Source organism: Rhinichthys klamathensis, unplaced genomic scaffold (genome assembly GCF_029890125.1).
Source record: "Rhinichthys klamathensis goyatoka isolate OS25496 unplaced genomic scaffold, OSU_Roscu_1.1 h1tg000036l_1, whole genome shotgun sequence".
NCBI classification, from domain to species: Eukaryota; Metazoa; Chordata; class Actinopteri; order Cypriniformes; family Leuciscidae; genus Rhinichthys; species Rhinichthys klamathensis.
Genome location: NW_026606584.1, coordinates 11,403,428 through 11,422,585, shown reverse-complemented (window position 1 = coordinate 11,422,585; position 19,158 = coordinate 11,403,428). Strand labels below are relative to the sequence as shown.

The window sequence follows — 19,158 nt, the reverse complement described above, 5'->3', positions numbered from 1 at the left end:
TCACTTATTTGGATTAGTATGCTAGCTGCAACCATTTACATCCAGTCTTTGTGCTAAGCTAGGCTAGCGGTGGGTGCGTCAAACAGACTTATAGCACGCACGGAGATGAAAAAGGTATGTATGGACTTTTCTAACTCTGGGGGATAAGGTGAATAGGCTAAAGTCCCAAAAAGTCAGAGTGTTCCTTTAAGAGCTGCACGGATCCAATTTACTGTTACACATGCGTTTTATTTCTCAACTGTTTGTTCACTTAAGATATAACAGATTATGTATTTTATTTGTTAATGTATTTTTGTATGAATATGTCCATTCAAGCGCAAGAAGACGTGAAAGAGAGCTCAATTTAGCATTTGCACGCTGTCTGAGAAGTGACTTTCTGGGCATGTGCTTCAGATGGGTGCGCACACACAACTTCTCACACTATTGAATTGATTTCTGTTTAGCGTTTTCTTGCACTTGAATATTTAAATTGGCAAGGCTTAAAAACACGTGGAATTGATCAACTTTCGTGATGGCCCGATTGGGCAAGTGACAGTTGCGTCAACAGTCCTGAACGTCGTTTACGCTGGCCCTTGAAGCAGAAGACCATCTGGGCCATGAATTCATTGACTATGCATGGAGTTAGAGCTGCACAATTAATCTAGGGCTGGAATGACGTGTCAACATAATCGTAAATTAGTCTATTTAGGTGCAATGTGTCGATTCGTCACGCTGTTTATGCAGATCAAACATACTCTCTCGAACTGGTTACAAAACGTTAAAGCTATTGTTGGTTTAAAAAATCTAATAGATGAACTCACCCCTCGATTGCACTCATTTATTTACTAACGCGCTATCAGTGTGGGAAAACTGCACTGTTTTATGGACACGGATTGAAACTCTGGCTATGAGTTAGAATGTGGTTGTGACTTCAGCTGTTTGTTCAAACAGCTGAATGAACATATTCAAGCAGCTAATTTAATCTCCTGAACGAACAAAACATTTCAGGATTCACACAATTGGTGCTGTAAAAGGAACTGTGAACGCAGACATAGTAAAATCCTTTCCTAATTAGGGCTACACTGCATTTACTTGTCTTTTGTGATAAATAGTATCATTAGGTAAAAGTTCATACGTAGATTATTTACAGTTATTATTTATTGGTAAGTTAACCAAAGGATTATTCGGCTATTCAGAAAAGGTAAATAATCGTTAGATTATTCGGTAGAAAAAATAATCGTTAGTTATTATTACATGTAATTTTTTTCATTTGTCTGCTCGTGGGAAAATCATGATCTTTGCTTGAAACAAAAAATCTAGATTTTCAGTTTATCCAGAATCATGCAGCTCTACTGTTCGTCTGCTGTTTATGCAAAGTGCATTTGTGAGAAAAATTTGGGTTAAATGTAATTTAATCATTTTGGTGCAGAAAATAATTTTGGTTGCCTACAGCAAAGGAAGTCAAAAGCAGAAATGTGACTTGCATGAATTTAGTAGAAATGTTCATCAATTTTGTGAAGTTGTTTAATGCATCCATTTGAGGTGGGGCTACATTTTTCCATTTGGTTGAACTTCTGGTTATATTTTACAGAATGACAAACATTCAGTGCAGTAACATTTTAATTTGAATGAACAGCTGGTGCCTCTGTTGAAAACTTGAACATTTGGCTGCTGTCGATGCAACTTTTTTTTTCTTTTTCTTTTTTTTTTAACGTAGAGGTGTTCTAATCTCTTTTCCATCACACTATGGAAAATGCATGCCAACCAACCAGTAAGTTTTGCGCTTTTGGTCACATACCCAGAGCAACTGCTGTTACATAAAACGATGGCTTGGTGGCACTATAGAAGTATTTCCGACTAGTGTTTTTGTGGTTGTTCAATGAGTTACATAAACAATGTTGGTAGACCAATTGTCAACCTACAATTGTTATTAGGAGAATTACACAATACTATTAGTAGTATTATTTTGACTGAAAAATTGCTTTGAACTTAAATGAGTGTGAACTATAGTTGAATCTATTATAGGTTACTGTGAAAAAAAACTAAGTCCTAACTACATTGATTGATTTTGCCTGTTGTCAAAAGCCTAAATATCTCCCTCGTCTCACAGCGAAATTATTTTGCTTGTACTGAACACGTGTTGGAAATGATAAATAGCTGTTGTTTTCCAAAATGATGTCTTTGTCAGGTCAGTTGTTGTCCTAAAGCTCTCTCTATATTGGTGTGTGTTGTTAGGGCAGCAGGTTGGCTCTCCTGTGGACTGTTTGGACAGCTGAATCAGAATCCATAACAAACAGTTGAGGACACAGAGCTTTAGCTAAAGACATGACTGCTTCCTGCTCCCTTAGTTTAAAGTTAATTGGCAGAGAGGCAGCTTGGGTTTGCACTGTTTTTATTGCTGGAATAGTTCACCCAAAAATTATTATGTCATCTCAAATCCAAATTGGTATTCTTTCCCATGGCACAGAAAAGGACAATTATTGAAGAATCTTCACACTCTCTTCATTATGATAAAAAGAACCATAAAATAGTCCTTATGATATGATCAGACTTCTAAAAAGAAGCAACTAAAGTCTAATTTTCTTTCCTGTATATTCAAATGGCCTTCTCTAAATTAGGTAAAACCTGACGTTAGGGCTGCTCGATTATTGCAAAAATCATAATCACAATTATTTTGGTCAGTATTCTAATCACGATTATTTAACACAAATAGCCTATGTGTGGGTCATATGACCAAAACCTTATAGAGTTACCTTATAGAGTAATTTATTTAATTATCAATTAGGGGTGTAACGACACATCGTGATATAAAAATGCGATGATATGTATCTTTGATGTAACGATATGATTCGCGATATAAAGTTAGTTTTTTTCCAAGACTCAGCTTACTGTATTTATAAGGTATAGCTATAATTCACCCAAATTTTTTAATTCTGTCATCTTCTCACCCTCATGTTGTTTTAAACCTATACGATTTTCATTTAACTCCCAAACACAAATGAAGATAATTTTTATGAGATTTCTGTCCCTCTATATAAAGTCCACTCTAAAACTTAAAGGGGTCATAATATGGTACATGCACTTTTACAAGTTGATTGTACTGAAATGTGTGTTGGCAGTGCCTGTACACAACCATCATAAAATGATAAAAATCCATCCAGTGTTTTTGTTTTAATCTCCTTATATGTTTTCCCCTGTCTCAAATCAAGCCGTTCGACCTTGTGACGTCACACACTCGGAAGCCCCTCCCACGATTGTTGATTGACAGCCGCGTTTCAACACAGACCCGCCCTCGCTCGTGAGCGAGCTGTCAATCATAGTCTGCGCGGACCCGCGCGGTCATTGTTGAAATGCTGGAGCACTGTCTATGAGCAGAATGGCGTCTAAGCGATTGTGGTGTTCTGTTCTTGGGTGTAATAACGAACACAGTCAGTGGCTGAGTTTTTTTTCGAAGGGAATATTCCCCACGAGCAACGTCAATGCTTTCATGTTTGCGCGAATCATTTCACACACCAGACTGCTTTATAAACGAGGGTCAGTATGAGCTGGTTTTGCTAAGAAGCTGCTCATGAAAAAAGGATCGGTACCAGGAATTCGTGTTCCTGCTGAACCTCTAGAACAACTGAAGTGAGTGTAACGTTTTATTAAACTTTATATTAATATTTATATTAATCTTTGCAAATCGCTAGCTGCACGCTTCACAATGAATGCGTCTAAGGTTTACACTCAGGGTACATTACGGCATGTTTTCTATGTATGACGTTCTCAATATAATTCATAATCCCACGTTTATACTGAACAACGCGTTATGGTTATTGTGTTATTGTGTTACAAACGGTGTACGCACAGAACAGAGAGGCGGGGTGAGCAAAACTCATTATCATTTAAAGTCATATGCACTGAAACGGCGTGCTGAAAACAGAGCTGTTTTTAACCAAGTAAAATAAGTGTTTTCTTACAATACTAATGAGAATTTGTAATTAAAGTATATTACAAACTTTTAATTTAGACCCTAAAGAATCATACTAGCTTGTACAAAAATGGCATTATATGACCCCTTTAAAAGATCCAAAAAATGTCTCAAAGGCATCGTAAAAATAATCAATTGAGTCGTGGTCTAATCCAAATCCAAGTTTTCTGAAGAAGAGACACGATGGCTTTCTATAATCAACAGATTGACAACGACACATATACTGTAGTAAACACAGACGTTCAAATGCTTGTGTGACACGCGAAAACAACATGAGAGTGAGTAAATGCAGATTACATTTTTTTTAATGAACTAACCATTCACAGTTTGGGAATAGTAATTTTGACACTTTCTTGCGATTAGATCTGGGATGTGATTGATTTGCATTGATCACATTTAGTTTGGTTTATTCACACACACACATACAATCTGTATATATATATATATATATATACACTCACCGGCCACTTTATTAGGTACCCCATAGGGGTGTCACGATTTCTATTTTAAATCGAAATCGATCGAAATTATTTTTTTTCCGAATCGATCGAATTAAAAAATGGAATCGTCGATACTGCCACGCCCCCATGTCACGTCCGGTCGGCGTGCCAAGCGGGAAAAAAACACGCGTGTTGAAAAGCTGCGAGTATATGGTCAACCTCCTCTAACTTAGCTACAGCCATTCAAAAGATAGCATGGCAACTGCAGCAGATGCAGGAGACCCATCGACAGAACTTAACATCTTTCATCCGAAGATGAACGACTTCGAGCCGAATCTGGCCGAGCATGTATGTCTCACCGCACCGGCATCCAGTTTGTGCGTCTTAAATTAGTTTCTTACATTTACACAATGAGTCTATAGCAAACATAAGCCATTTTAATAAAAATAAAGTTCCATGTTTTATAAAATGTCCATTAAACTTAATTAAATGTTTAGTGAAATAAGAATATTTAAAAGATCGTTAATTGAGTTGTATAGCCTACATCCTACATACGTTTTTATATCCACATATTTTGTTCTAATGTCACAATAATAATCTCAGGGTTTACTGGATTTTACACGATTCTTTTTGTAGTGTTATTGGTGGTGATGTACTAAAATAAACATTGTAACGTGTGGACCTTTCTGCTTCTCACATTGATTCCTGATGGTTAAGAGGACAATTACTTTAGTCGCCCCCTGTCGTTTCACAGACTAGCACAACGGCGAGCGCGTCGAGTATAAATGCCTCGTCCATTTGGAGAGGCGCGCGCGCAGTCAGCGGAGACTCGCGCTCTTGCGGACGCGTCGAGTATAAACAAGGCTGTAATCTCCCGGAATGAGCGAGCGAGCAAGAGCGCGCAATCGCGCATGTGAGACAGAAAAAACTATGCTCCAAACCGTATAGCGCGCGCACAGGAGAGAGCGAGAGATCTTGCGCATGTGCCTCATGAAGCGCATTAAGACAGAGAGCATCCTGATTGGCCGTTTTCGGCTTTAAAAAAATAAATGTAAAAATCGAGAATCGAATCGAACCGTGACCTTAGAATCGAAAATGTAATCGAATCGAGGATTTGGAGAATCGTGACACCCCTAGTACCCCATGCTAGTAACGGGTTGGACCCCCTTTTGCCTTCAGAACTGCCTCAATTCTTCGTGGCATAGATTCAACAAGGTGCTGGAAGCATTCCTCAGGGAGTTTGGTCCATATTGACATGATGGCATCACACAGTTGCCGCAGATTTGTCGGCTGCACATCCATGATGCGAATCTCCCGTTCCACCACATCCCAAAGATGCTCTATTGGGTTGAGATCTGGTGACTGTGGAGGCCATTTTAGTACAGTGAACTCATTGTCATGTTCAAGAAACCAATTTGAAATGATTAGAGCTTTGTGACATGGTGGAAGTAGCCATCAGAGGATGGGTACATGGTGGCCATAAAGGGATGGACATGGTCAGAAACAATGCTCAGGTAGGCCGTGGCATTTAAACGATGCCCAATTGGCACTAAGGGGCCTAAAGTGTGCCAGGAAAACATCCCCCACACCATTACACCACCACCACCAGCCTGCACAGTGGTAACAAGGCATGATGGTTCCATGTTCTCATTCTGTTTACGCCAAATTCTGACTCTAACATCTGAATGTCTCAACAGAAATCGAGACTCATCAGACCAGGCAACATTTTTCCAGTCTTCAACTGTTCAATTTTGGTGAGCTCTTGCAAATTGTAGCCTCTTTTTCCTATTTGTAGTGGAGATGAGTGGTACCCGGTGGAGTCTTCTGCTGTTGTAGCCCATCCGCCTCAAGGTTGTGCGTGTTGTGGCTTCACAAATGCTTTGCTGCATACCTCGGTTGTAACGAGTGGTTATTTCAGTCATTGTTGCCCTTCTATCAGCTCGAACCAGTCTGGCCATTCTCCTCTGACCTCTGGCATCAACAAGGCATTTCCGCCCACAGAACTGCCGCTCACTGGATGTTTTTTCTTTTTCGGACCATTCTCTGTAAACCCTAGAGATGGTTGTGCGTGAAAATCCCAGTAGATTAGCAGTTTCTGAAATACTCAGACCAGCCCTTCTGGCACCAACAATCATGCCACGTTCAAAGTCACTCAAATCAACTTTCTTCCCCATACTGATGCTCGGTTTGAACTGCAGGAGATTGTCTTGACCATGTCTACATGCCTAAATGCACTGAGTTGCCGCCATGTGATTGGCTGCTTAGAAATTAAGTGTTAACGAGCAGTTGGACAGGTGTACCTAATAAAGTGGCCGGTGAGTGTATATATATATATATATACACACTCACCGGCCACTTTATTAGGTACCCCATGCTAGTAACGGGTTGGACCCCCTTTTGCCTTCAGAACTGCCTCAATTCTTCGTGGCATAGATTCAACAAGGTGCTGGAAGCATTCCTCAGGGAGTTTGGTCCATATTGACATGATGGCATCACACAGTTGCCGCAGATTTGTTGGCTGCACATCCATGATGCGAATCTCCCGTTCCACCACATCCCAAAGATGCTCTATTGGGTTGAGATCTGGTGACTGTGGAGGCCATTTTAGTACAGTGAACTCATTGTCATGTTCAAGAAACCAATTTGAAATGATTAGAGCTTTGTGACATGGTGGAAGTAGCCATCAGAGGATGGGTACATGGTGGCCATAAAGGGATGGACATGGTCAGAAACAATGCTCAGGTAGGCCGTGGCATTTAAACGATGCCCAATTGGCACTAAGGGGCCTAAAGTGTGCCAGGAAAACATCCCCCACACCATTACACCACCACCACCAGCCTGCACAGTGGTAACAAGGCATGATGGTTCCATGTTCTCATTCTGTTTACGCCAAATTCTGACTCTAACATCTGAATGTCTCAACAGAAATCGAGACTCATCAGACCAGGCAACATTTTTCCAGTCTTCAACTGTTCAATTTTGGTGAGCTCTTGCAAATTGTAGCCTCTTTTTCCTATTTGTAGTGGAGATGAGTGGTACCCGGTGGAGTCTTCTGCTGTTGTAGCCCATCCGCCTCAAGGTTGTGCGTGTTGTGGCTTCACAAATGCTTTGCTGCATACCTCGGTTGTAACGAGTGGTTATTTCAGTCACTGTTGCCCTTCTATCAGCTCGAACCAGTCTGGCCATTCTCCTCTGACCTCTGGCATCAACAAGGCATTTCCGCCCACAGAACTGCCGCTCACTGGATGTTTTTTCTTTTTCGGACCATTCTCTGTAAACCCTAGAGATGGTTGTGTGTGAAAATCCCAGTAGATTAGCAGTTTCTGAAATACTCAGACCAGCCCTTCTGGCACCAACAATCATGCCACGTTCAAAGTCACTCAAATCAACTTTCTTCCCCATACTGATGCTCGGTTTGAACTGCAGGAGATTGTCTTGACCATGTCTACATGCCTAAATGCACTGAGTTGCCGCCATGTGATTGGCTGCTTAGAAATTAAGTGTTAACGAGCAGTTGGACAGGTGTACCTAATAAAGTGGCCGGTGAGTGTATATATATATTAGTCCATTAATAGCGGGAGAGTTGGGACATAGTGAGCACCGGAAGAGTCTGTGCATGGCTTGTCCAACCAATGCCTGCATTGAAAGTGCGAGTACTGCGTGAGGAAAAAAAAAATTACGTTTATGACATTACTACATTAAAGTACTATATATAATGTATAATTAATGTAAAGGGGGGATGGGTCCTGATAACAATAAAATAATTATAATATTATTTTATTAATAATAAAGTAATAATAAAAAAAATCTCTCTTCTCTATTTTGGTTTAAAATAGCGCTGTTGTATTGTATTGTGAGTTCAGTATCAGGATTTATATTGAATTGTGACATGAGTGTATCGATCCACCCCTAATATTGTATCAAGTTTATATTTGCTTGAAAAAAGGTTGCTAAATTTTAGATACCAGCTAAATTTCACAATTCTCTATAATACCACAGCCGAATAATAGGCTAACTAATGTAAAGTAAAACGTTTTTATAAAAAAAGTAAATAGGCCGTAATACAATAAAAACAAAAAAGCTAATTACGAACAACGGGACAAATAAAATAGAAAAAAGATACAAATGGAACTAACGGTGCTTTAAATTTTTCATCCAAGTAAGTCTATAAGTATTCCGCTAACAACCTACTACAGAAATTTAATAATTAAATGTAAAATAAAACACAGTATTGTCGAATTGAAAATCGAAATTGCGATTAATTACACTGCCCTAACTCGCGTGCCACATTGATGCATCAATGTAATCGAATGTGACAGTAAATGGTTCGCCAGGGAGAAAGATTACCTGCAAACAACAACTTAATTTAGTGTTTTTTCACAATAGTATTGTAAAACTTCAGATGACTTGCAATATTGTGCCAAAGTTGTGTGTGCTTCTTTTCTTTTCCTTTTTGAGCTTGATAGACATGGTTGTTATGACCTGTGATTGAATGGAAAAGAGCCTTGTAAAGATTCTTCAAAATATGAGGGTGAGTAAATAATGACACATACACTAATGTTTTATGTAACTTGTACTTGTTGCAGTGAAAACCATAACAGTTTTTAATGTTGATGCATATAATCATTTCAGTCTAGACACCATGTCTGACTCTAGTCTCTGTCAGACAGATACATTTTTTCATTATAAATCTTGCCATCAAAAGGTTTTTTGCAGCTTTGTGCTGCATGTTACATTAGGAGGGTCAGCTAAGGACGCACCACTAATAAAGGTGGTCATCTCTAGCCGCTTTTTTCCTGTTTTCCTGTGCGACGCAGGATCTGTGCCAGCATGTATGTCTGCAGGTTTCTGCCCAGCTTGACATAATGAAAGACTTTATTTGCTTTTTGTCTTTAATGAACACTCTCTTCTCTGGCTCTCACTCTGGATCTCTACCTCTGGCCATTTAATGGGTTGCTGAAAAAAGTGTTGTGTTAAGTTCAGCATGTTCAAAAGTCCATGTAGTCTGTTTTTTCCTTCTCCTGAACCACCAGCAGTGCGGATAGAAAGTGCATGCACATCACTTTCTTGTTCACCTTCCAGGATGAGCTGAGGTTTGTCTGTCAGGGGTTTTTGACAGTATATCATTGTCAGCTGGAGATTAGTCTGGTGTCATGGCCGAGGCTTGAAGTCATGAACTAATTTGCCTCTGCTCTGTCCAATACATATACTCCTGTTTCTCTAATGAAAAAAAAAAGAGAATTGGGTCACAGTATTTCTTTTATTTGTTTTATACATCTCTATTAGGAAGGGCAAATTCTTCAACCTATACATTTATGAAAAATGCTAATTCAATGATCAATAAATCAAAAAATCAAAATAATACTAACATAAAAAATGTATACATTTTCAATATTCTAATTGCGTTTTTACTAGTTGGATACTAGTTCTGCACTCATGCACATCCCTTACTGTAAAGTGAATTATTGCATTTTTATGCTCTGTCTCACTCACTTTAAAAAAACGGCGTGACTTGCAATTAATCATTTCATTATCATCTAATATAATACTGAAATGGTTGTTTCCTTTTGCAGTATGTTGCTTGTGCAAGAAGTTCTGTTTTTCACAACGCCTTTTCACAGAGATGATATTTCTTGTCTAAAAATTGATGTCTCATTGTGGACCATGGCGCGCAGATGTGTCTGTTGCCTTTCATGTGCCTGTTTTTGTTGTTGAACTTGGTAGATAATAGATTCACTGTTAGAAGAGGGAGATATCTTTGGGGATTTTCATTAAACATAATGAAAATGCATGAGGCCTGACCTTCCTCTCTCTTTTTTGTCTTATTCAGCAAACACCGCCCAGCACCTCTGCATGAATCATTTAGAAGGCCAGGGCAGAGGAAGTGATATTGTTATTCTGTTTCCCAGCAGTTACTCTTCTCCTCTCAGGGTATGAAAACATTCTTTCCCCTGAGAGACTAAGGGCCCTTTCACACCTACCTTGTTTGGTCAGGACTTTCGGACTTTCAGTTTGGTCCGAATCCAAATTACAATATAGTTGCAACGATATGCGTCTGTTCATTCATGTTGTCAAAGTTACCCACCGAATTGACAACACGCTGACGTCAGACGCACGACGTCCATTGACAAAACCAATCAATGTCAAGATGCAGCCCACATAGATGATGACGACAGGACGCACGTATGTCACGTAAAGTTCTTTAGTGCGCTCGCAAAATTGCAGTGTGAAACCAAACCAAAACTTTCTGAAAGTATAAAATGTATCAAAACGTGAACTTTGGTTCGGACCTTGGTGCGGACTTTCAGGTGTGAAAACGCCCTAAGTTAGGCTTACCCAAATGATGTTTTTATTACAGTATTTTATATACAGGAGTTTATACCTCTGTGATCCACATTGGACCAGCGGTTTGGAAAAGGGATGGATAATTCATCTGCGGGCGCCATCTTTTGTTCAGACGCGGGAATTCATTCGGTGCGCGACTCTCACGGTGCATTATGGGTTTTCTCTAGCCATTGAGCGTACATCGGTTGTATTCTTTTACGGTGCATTATGGGATTGAATGAGTGCACTCAATAACGTGCACTATGGTTTCGGACACCATGACAAATGGCTGTCCCCTAAAATAGTTCCATATTTAAGGTTATAGGGGGCGATACAGTCACAGTTGTGTGAGTTTAGTTCCTTTTGCTTTCTTATTTACATGTTGCATGATATTTCAAAAATTGAGCTAATTTGTGGATGAGCGGACAAGAGTCTGAAATCTGATTGTGGTGTATGAAACCAGGCAAATTGTATTTGCATGTATGTGTTACTGTAGCTCCGACCTAATGCACGGAAACAGCTGTGTTTAAGAGGTACAGCTGTTGGCATAACGTCGGATTAACTGACCAGTTCTTTTTGGTGAACTATGAGGTTTTAATGTAAATTTGGGAGTGATTGCAGCTGACCGTATTTAGCTGCAGTGTGCATGTGGCTCGTTGTTTTTGTTGCTGAATTATTGTTGTGATTTTTTTATTATTATTATTAATAATAATGTTTTCAGTATCAGAACATGCAAAACTGAGATTTGCATGAAGGGGATGAACATTTTTAACAGCTTCAGCTGTTACTGGTCTTACCTGTGCTACAAGTGTAAATAATATTTTGCTAGAAAGCTTTGAGCAGACTTTGTATGACTTGTGAGCTAAATTTGGGCTGAACTTATTTAGCAAAAAAAGTATTTAAAAATATGAATGTATATTGTATAATATTATATTGTAATATTACAAGGAAGTAGTGAATATATACATTTTATTTATATCAGATACACCTGCTAATCCTTGACTGCTCCTTCATTCGTATCTGCACTTTGATGCTTATCTTCCTATCTATGCCCCGCCTCTTTCTGTGTCACTCTTCTGACTGTAACGCTATCTAAGAAAGGGTGTTTCCAACTTTGACTGCTTTGAGTCATTTCTAGGCATTTTGCTGGGGAATACTATAACATTTTGTTTTTGGTGGTTTGTGATACCACAGAAGCCATGCATAGGCGTGTGGTCATAATAATTTGTCAGAAATGGAGATCGCAAGAGGAAACGTGATCTGTCTTATAGAGGATTCAGAGAAGTGCCACATGCAAATGAGAAACCTGCTTTGTTGTAAAGAGGTAGACTTCCCCTGGGTTTATCATTACAGCTCACTTATGTCGCAAAGCTCGGCGTGGTGAGCTCAGACGTCACAGAGGTTTTGCAGGGAAGGTTTTTTTTTTTTCTCTGTCGGGTGAATTCCAAGGCATGAATTAGTGTTACAGCTGTAAAAGGGAAGGCAGAAGCTTATACAACTGCTTCTGTCTACTTTACAGCTGCCTCTGTGTCTTCTACATGAGCACTTTGACCCCAGGTGACACCTAGACAACAGTGTGACTTTGGAATCTACTAAACGTCTCAGAAGACCGCTGAGATAAATCACAAGAGAATCCTGTCTTCAAATACCGTTATTTCTCCTGTGGATTTGTTTATGGAATTAGCGAGGACCTCAGTTAGGGTGACATCTTTCTTCAGGTAAGAGCAAAGTACACCAAGGAAATCCTAGATGGAGGAGGAGGATTCTTGCCTTTCTAATGTTACACTGTCATGGCCTGCTGCTCCTAGTTGTCTTAAGGTTTTTCGTAATGTCAGTTGACACAAGATTCTGCTTTGTGCCTTTTTAATGTCTTCACTAGGTTCAGTGCGATTCAGTTTTAGTGAGTCAGCGTTTTTACTACTGCCGGTCCGGTGGAAAGTTCACAACTGTCCAAATATTCCCTTAGTCCAAACCTTCTAGAGGTCATCTTTTGAAAATATAGAATGACATACGACATCGGTTTCCAATCTACAGTGTACACACCTAACAAATGACCTAGTAAACCATTTTGCATTGTAGCTGTAAGGTATAAGTGTTTCATAAAACCCTTTACATAGGCTAGCAGTTTAACAAGCACATGAAATGGCTTCACAAATACAGTTTTCTTTCCTGTGCTGATGTAGCCTATTTTTCATTGAAAGAGGAAGGTGGTCCAGGACATATGTAAGGGCTTGTCCCATTCCCCCCCCCCCCATTTTTTATGTCTAAAGGATGTTGGCCATGAATCATGGTTTGATACTTCCTTTGCTATGTTAAGTCAGAGACAAGTATTTGGTTTTGGGGTAAGGGATTTGCTAATTTTATTGGATAAATGATTGGACTTGCCCACATCAACTGGAAGATGACACCGTCCTCAATATTTTGGTTATAAGAATGTGAAATACAGCAAATGTCTGTATCTGCTAAACTATTTTCCCAAGTTTTAGGAGTACACTAGCATATAGATGACCTCAAAGCTATGGACATGGACAAAAATACACTAAAATCAAATCCAAGTCTTTCAAAGAGCCACTTTTGAAGAGGATGTCAAACAAAAGTGACGTTTGATGTCATGGAGCAGTTTATGTCTGCAAAGGCTGTCTTTTATTGTCAGATGATTACAAAGGGTGATTTACTTATGTTTTATGAATGCTGTGTTTTATGTCGGATAAATAATGATTTTGCCAAATATATTCAATCTTATGGGAGAAATATGCTAAGACCAAAACTTCACTGACTTATAAAAGCCACAGTATAGGCTATAATGAATGCTTAATTTTACAAGACATTTTCTCTTTGGACAAGTAACATTATCTTGAATAATGTTACTGGCAATTTACTTATAACCTCAATGTAATTCTCTGTTATTTGGTTTGTTTAGTATCTTTTATAGCCACAAATATTGAAAATTAGGCAGTCAAATTAAAGTGAACCTATATGTGACCCTGGACCACAAAACCAGTCACAAGGTTTTTTTATTTTTTTTTATTGAGATTTATACATCAATGCTTATTCAGCTTTCAGATGATGTAAGGTTTGTTAGGATAGGACAATATTTGGCCGAGATACAACTATTTGAAAATCTGGATTCTGAGGGTGCAAAAAATCTAAACATCCATTTATGTTCGCGATTGTGCTGCATCCACTCACAAAAATAAATATTTTAATATATTTACAGTAGGAAATTTACTAAATATCTTCATGGGACATGATCTTTACTTAATATCCTAATGATTTTTGGCATAATAGAAAAATCGATAATTTTGACCCATGCAATGTATTGTTGGCTATTGCCACATATATACCCGTGCGACTTGTGACTGGTTTTGTGGTCCAGAGTCACATATATGAAATCGTTTGTTGTTTCTTGGCAACAGCATTTCTTGCCAAATGTCAATACGACATGTCTGACTGGTCACACCCCACTGTGACTGGCAAAGAGAACGTTCATTTGACCGGTGCTGGGTGTTAACCCTGCTGACCTATATAGGAAATAATGGAGAATATAGTCCTGGGAATATTATGTGAACTAAACATGTAATCTGATAATATTTCAAACTTCATGAACAGCAGGCCTTTACCAGCTAGTCTGTTTACCATTTCTTAAAGGGGCAGTTCACTCTAAAATTTTAATTGTCATCATTTACTCACCTTCATGTTGTTCCAAACCTGTATGACTTTTTTTCTTCTGTGGAAGATAACATTAATTTTGTGTATATGTGTGTGTGTGTGTGTTTTTCCACCTATCCGTACAATGAAAGTCAGTGGTAGCCCACATTCTTCATATATCTCCTTTTGTGTTCTACAGAAGAAAGAACGTATTTAAATTGTTGGTTGAACTATTGCTTTAATAGTCTTAAAAATAGTGCTTGTAGGATTTTTTATTTTATTTTATTTAGCAAATCAAAAAAATGGTATATAAAGGAAAGTGAACAATGACACTGTACGGTATAAACCAAGTATGAAAACCAGTGTGTTTGTTTGTGGTAATATAAACTTTGCCACATTCAAATGCAGGTTTTGGACAGTGCAAAGCTGTTTTCACTGACCTGAATTTTTTCATACACAAGAATGTCTGTAAGGGAATTATCGGTCTTTCAGGTCATCCCAGCATCCTCACCAACAAAGCTAAAACCGTTCCTCAAGTTTCAGTTCTTAAAACATCTCATTGCAGAAATGGCCTCAGTTAGTTTCACAGTTTGTAAGATTGTAGTAACAAACACATTCTGCACAGATTTTGCTGTAGTTAATTATTTTTTCCAGGATTAATTTAATATGCACTCTACACAAGATAAAAGATTGGTAGTGTTGTGGACATCCTGTAACATTGTTGAGATGATGTTTACTAGATCTAATTCAGATGTTCTGATATACCTTTTTAATTTGTGTCTCATTGTTCAAAATATGAAAATGTAGCTTTACATTAATGTAGCTTACATAATATTGTTCTGGTTGGTCAAAGCCTGCAGTCGCACTCGCTCCTGTAGATTTTATAATTTTTTCATAAACAAGAATGTCTGTTTTAATTTGTGTCTCATTGTTCAAAATAATGCCATTTATGTAGCTTACATAATATTAGCATTATATTTAGTGATTGCATCAGGTGTCAGAATCAGTTTACAATAGGAAAAAATGTAAAGCGGTCTAAAAACTATGAAGTTGCTTTAAACACACTTTATCTAGAAGAGCATGATGATGATGATGATAATTTTAAATATTAGTTATCATTTTTTTAGGCTAATTTTATTTTTTTATATAATATTTTAGGCTAAATCCTGAAATTTTCAAGTGATTTGACAAATCATGCATTATATAAAATCAAGAAGCACAATTTATAACAAGAAACGTCTCATAACATATCGTTAGTTTGTAAGAATCAAGCCTTTTAGAAGTTTTCTGAATTGAATGTAACAATTTTGTTTTCCCACTTAAATAATCTTTATTTTATTTTTCCACAGGTGGCGACAGACAAGGTAGCAGGCAAGCTGAGTTCGACTCTTTCATGGGTGAAGAACTCAGTGTCGCACACGGTGAGTCAGATGGCTAGTCAGGTGGCCACGCCCTCCTCGCTGCACACCACTGTGGCTTCATCCACTGCCTCACTGTCCTCGCCCTCCTCGGCCTCCCCGTCCCAGCTCAGCCCAGACGATGTGGAACTGTTGGCCAAACTAGAGGAGCAGAACAGGTATGAGTGCTTCACCCAATGTCATCTGGATGATTTTTTTATCTTTAGTGTTTACCAAAGCACAACACTTTTAACTATTTTCCCATTCCCAGAAACATTTTGGAGCACTGTTTTGTCAGAACATTGCAGTGCTTATTGGGTATTAACACCGTCTATTAGGGCTGTGTTCGAAATATTGATACGCTGATGTACCGTCACATACTCCTTGCTGATATGGATATGAATATCGATACAGAAGCAGATTCCATAGCACATGCACAGACTTGTTGGCTGCGCTTAATTTGAATACAAGAACAGCATTTATATAGGAATTGAAAAGTGCAGGGTTTCTAAATGAATGAACATAATAAATAATAGTGCCGTGCGATTTAATTGAATTTTTTGTTTCGATTTTGACTTCCAACGATCATTAAGATCGATAGTCGAGATAAAATGATTATTGTGCCTCATTTTGTTCTTTGTAGTGCGCTTTTACCCCTCATTAAAAGTCCAAACTTAACGTCCTAATTAGTCAAATCATGTAATATGACTGTTGTGTTATGAAGTATACTGTGGAATGTGCTTGATATTAGGGCTTAAAAAAAAAAAGATTTGTCAATTAATTTTTTTTTTTTAAATGTGGTCGATTCGATATTGATTTGCAAAAGCCATGAATCGATATTTTTTTTCTGTTAACATGACAGATGCAGGTGCACCTCTCAGCGTGAAAGACGTTCTGGACAGTTGAAGGAACTGTCACTGTCCCGATTCAGTGAACGTAAACCATAGAGAAAGACAACACGTGTACAAGCATTATTTTATACTGAAAAGCAGAAAGTTAAAGTCATACAGTCTCTTTTTTTTAAAGGAAATATTTGTGTTGTTTGTGTACTTGTAATTTGCCTTCAGTCTTGGATAATTTCCTTTTAAAGTTTGTCCAACCTTGTGTTGAGGAGCTCTTCTCTTCTCTTCTCTTCTCTTCTCTTCTCTTCTCTTCTCTTCTCTTCTCTTCTCTTCTCTTCTCTTCTCTGTTCTTCTCTTCTCTTCTCTTCTCTTCTCTTCTCTTCTCTCCTCTCCTCTCCTCTCCTCTCCTCTCCTCTCCTCTCCTCTCCTCTCCTCTCCTCTCCTCTCCTCTCCTCTCCTCTCCTCTCCTCTCCTCTCCTCTCCTCTCCTCTCCTCTCCTCAGCTTCTCTTCTCTTCTCTTCTGGTGTGTTCCAAATTTAGCCTGCTCTTTAATACAAACAGTGATATGTCAAGAGCACTGACATGATGTTAACACAGTGAAGCCTTTACTGGGGTGGCTGTGTTGTGTTCTCAGACAAGTGGTGACACAGTACTTTTACAAATATAGAACCTGAGAGAGATAAAGGTCTGTGGAGCTGTCTGTCTATCAGTCTTACTTTTTTGTCTCTCTCTTCAATTTTGTACATTATAACATGTATGAGAATAGCTTCAAACAGTTAGAAAATTTGCTCCAAACTGTGATGTTCATGCGAGTAAAACTGGTTCGAGTCTTGCCGGTGATGTGTCCTGATCCTATTCTACCTCTCACTCTGCAGTAATATAATATAATAATACTATCAAAGTTTAGGGTTGGTAAGAATTTTTTCAAATGTTTTTGTTTAGCATTTTTTTGTATACAGTAAAAACAATTGTGAAATATTATAACATTTTCTATGTTAATATATTGCAAAATGTAATTGATTCCTGTCAATAATAATTTATTCCAGTTTTTTTGTAACAATGTAAAAGTCTTTACTGTCAGTTTTAATCAGTTTCATTCATCTTTTCAAAAAAGTATTAATTTTGTAAAAAAGAAAAGAAAAAAAAGTCTGAACGGTAGTGTAAATGTTAAATGATTAAGTGTAACATTTATGGTAATGGAATACATGGGCCAGTATTTTAACTAATTTATTGCCAACTAATTTATACAAAATTTCATCCTTGATTTGCTACATTTTTCACATTGGTTCGGATAACTCGTAGTTTAGTCTAGGAAAACATTAGTTTACCTGTACGGTTTTGCACAGCAAACCGAGGGAGGGAAAAAATCAACTATATTAAAACGCGCATACACCTATAGCTAAACTCATAATATGCATGTGCACGCCGTCACCATTTTCACAGATTCACGTTTTGAAGTTTACACGGAGATGGTAACGTTTAAAAAAAAAAAATCTAAACTTGCACCTTGGAACCTATTTTAGGGTTTGCGTTCTCGAGCCACCAAGCACTGTTGTCGTGCATATGAGCGGCTGGAACACATTAAAAGTTTTCTGTTTTCAGTTAAAACGGTGTCGTGTAAGCGGCCCCTAAGTTAATAACTAAGGATCTTTGCAATGGAAGTGAATCAATTAAAAACTAACTTTAGCTGGACAATAACTTTATTCTAGAGCTGCTGTAAAGCCAAAACAATCTGTTATTTTAATTTCCTTTTATCAGTGTAAAGCTGCTTTGAAACTATCTATATTGTTAAAAGCGCTATATAAATGAAGGTGACTTGATTTGACTTGACTTCAGATTTAGTATGTTAACCCACTTTGACCCGCAACCTTTACTAAAAAGCAGAGTGGGTGTGGTGCTCAGGGTAGCTGACCTTTGACCCCAGTCTTCATCAGGACAGCTGGAGGCCACAGCTGGTCCCAGAGATCACTAACAATAACCTATCACCCGCTGTCTCTCACAGTATGCATGCCATTAGTGTAATGCTGCCTGGCATATGTCAGAGAGTGTGTCTTCTCTCAAGTCAACACAAGCCTCAGCCCTTTCATAATGCTCACGTTAGGCAATTCATCTGATATTGATAGCAAAGCAGAGTAAAACATTTATATATATATATTGACAGCAAAGCAGAGTAAAACAGATATATATATATATTGACAGTCAGGTCTTTTAAAATCAGCTGAATTGACTTAAACTGCAACATTAGAAACCAGGAATGAGACGTAATAAAATAAAGGCCTTTTCCTTCCTGGTTTCACATAAGAAATTGTTACTGTATCAGCATCTGCAACTAATTTCCTGGTCTTTTTAAAGTGTTAATGGGCATGTTGAACTTTTCGTGAGCATTTATTTGAATTTGTTGTTGGCAGATCAAAAACCCGCCCCTTTCCTCATTGAGTATTGATTAGGTTGGAGACCCAGTGCTTGCTTTCACCTTGTTGTTTTTGGTATCACAGACTGGTTTCGGTATTAGAGCGGAATCAGTGTGATCCGCTTGGGCGAATGCAACACCCACACAG

At 38.2% G+C, this 19,158-nt stretch overlaps 1 protein-coding gene across 5 annotated transcripts in view; it reads left to right on the top strand.

The window, feature by feature from the left end:
* Positions 1–19,158, top strand: part of evi5b (ecotropic viral integration site 5b) — a 64,677-nt gene that overhangs the window by 5,001 nt on the left and 40,518 nt on the right. For 4 of the 5 annotated variants that reach the window (XM_056246362.1, XM_056246357.1, XM_056246358.1 and 1 more), the window contains one exon: positions 15,711–15,937. In XM_056246362.1, the coding sequence (XP_056102337.1) occupies positions 15,711–15,937 (227 nt within the window). Of the gene's footprint in view, positions 1–12,202; positions 12,432–15,710; positions 15,938–19,158 lie in introns of those variants that run through there. The other variant, XM_056246360.1, reaches the window with a different exon arrangement.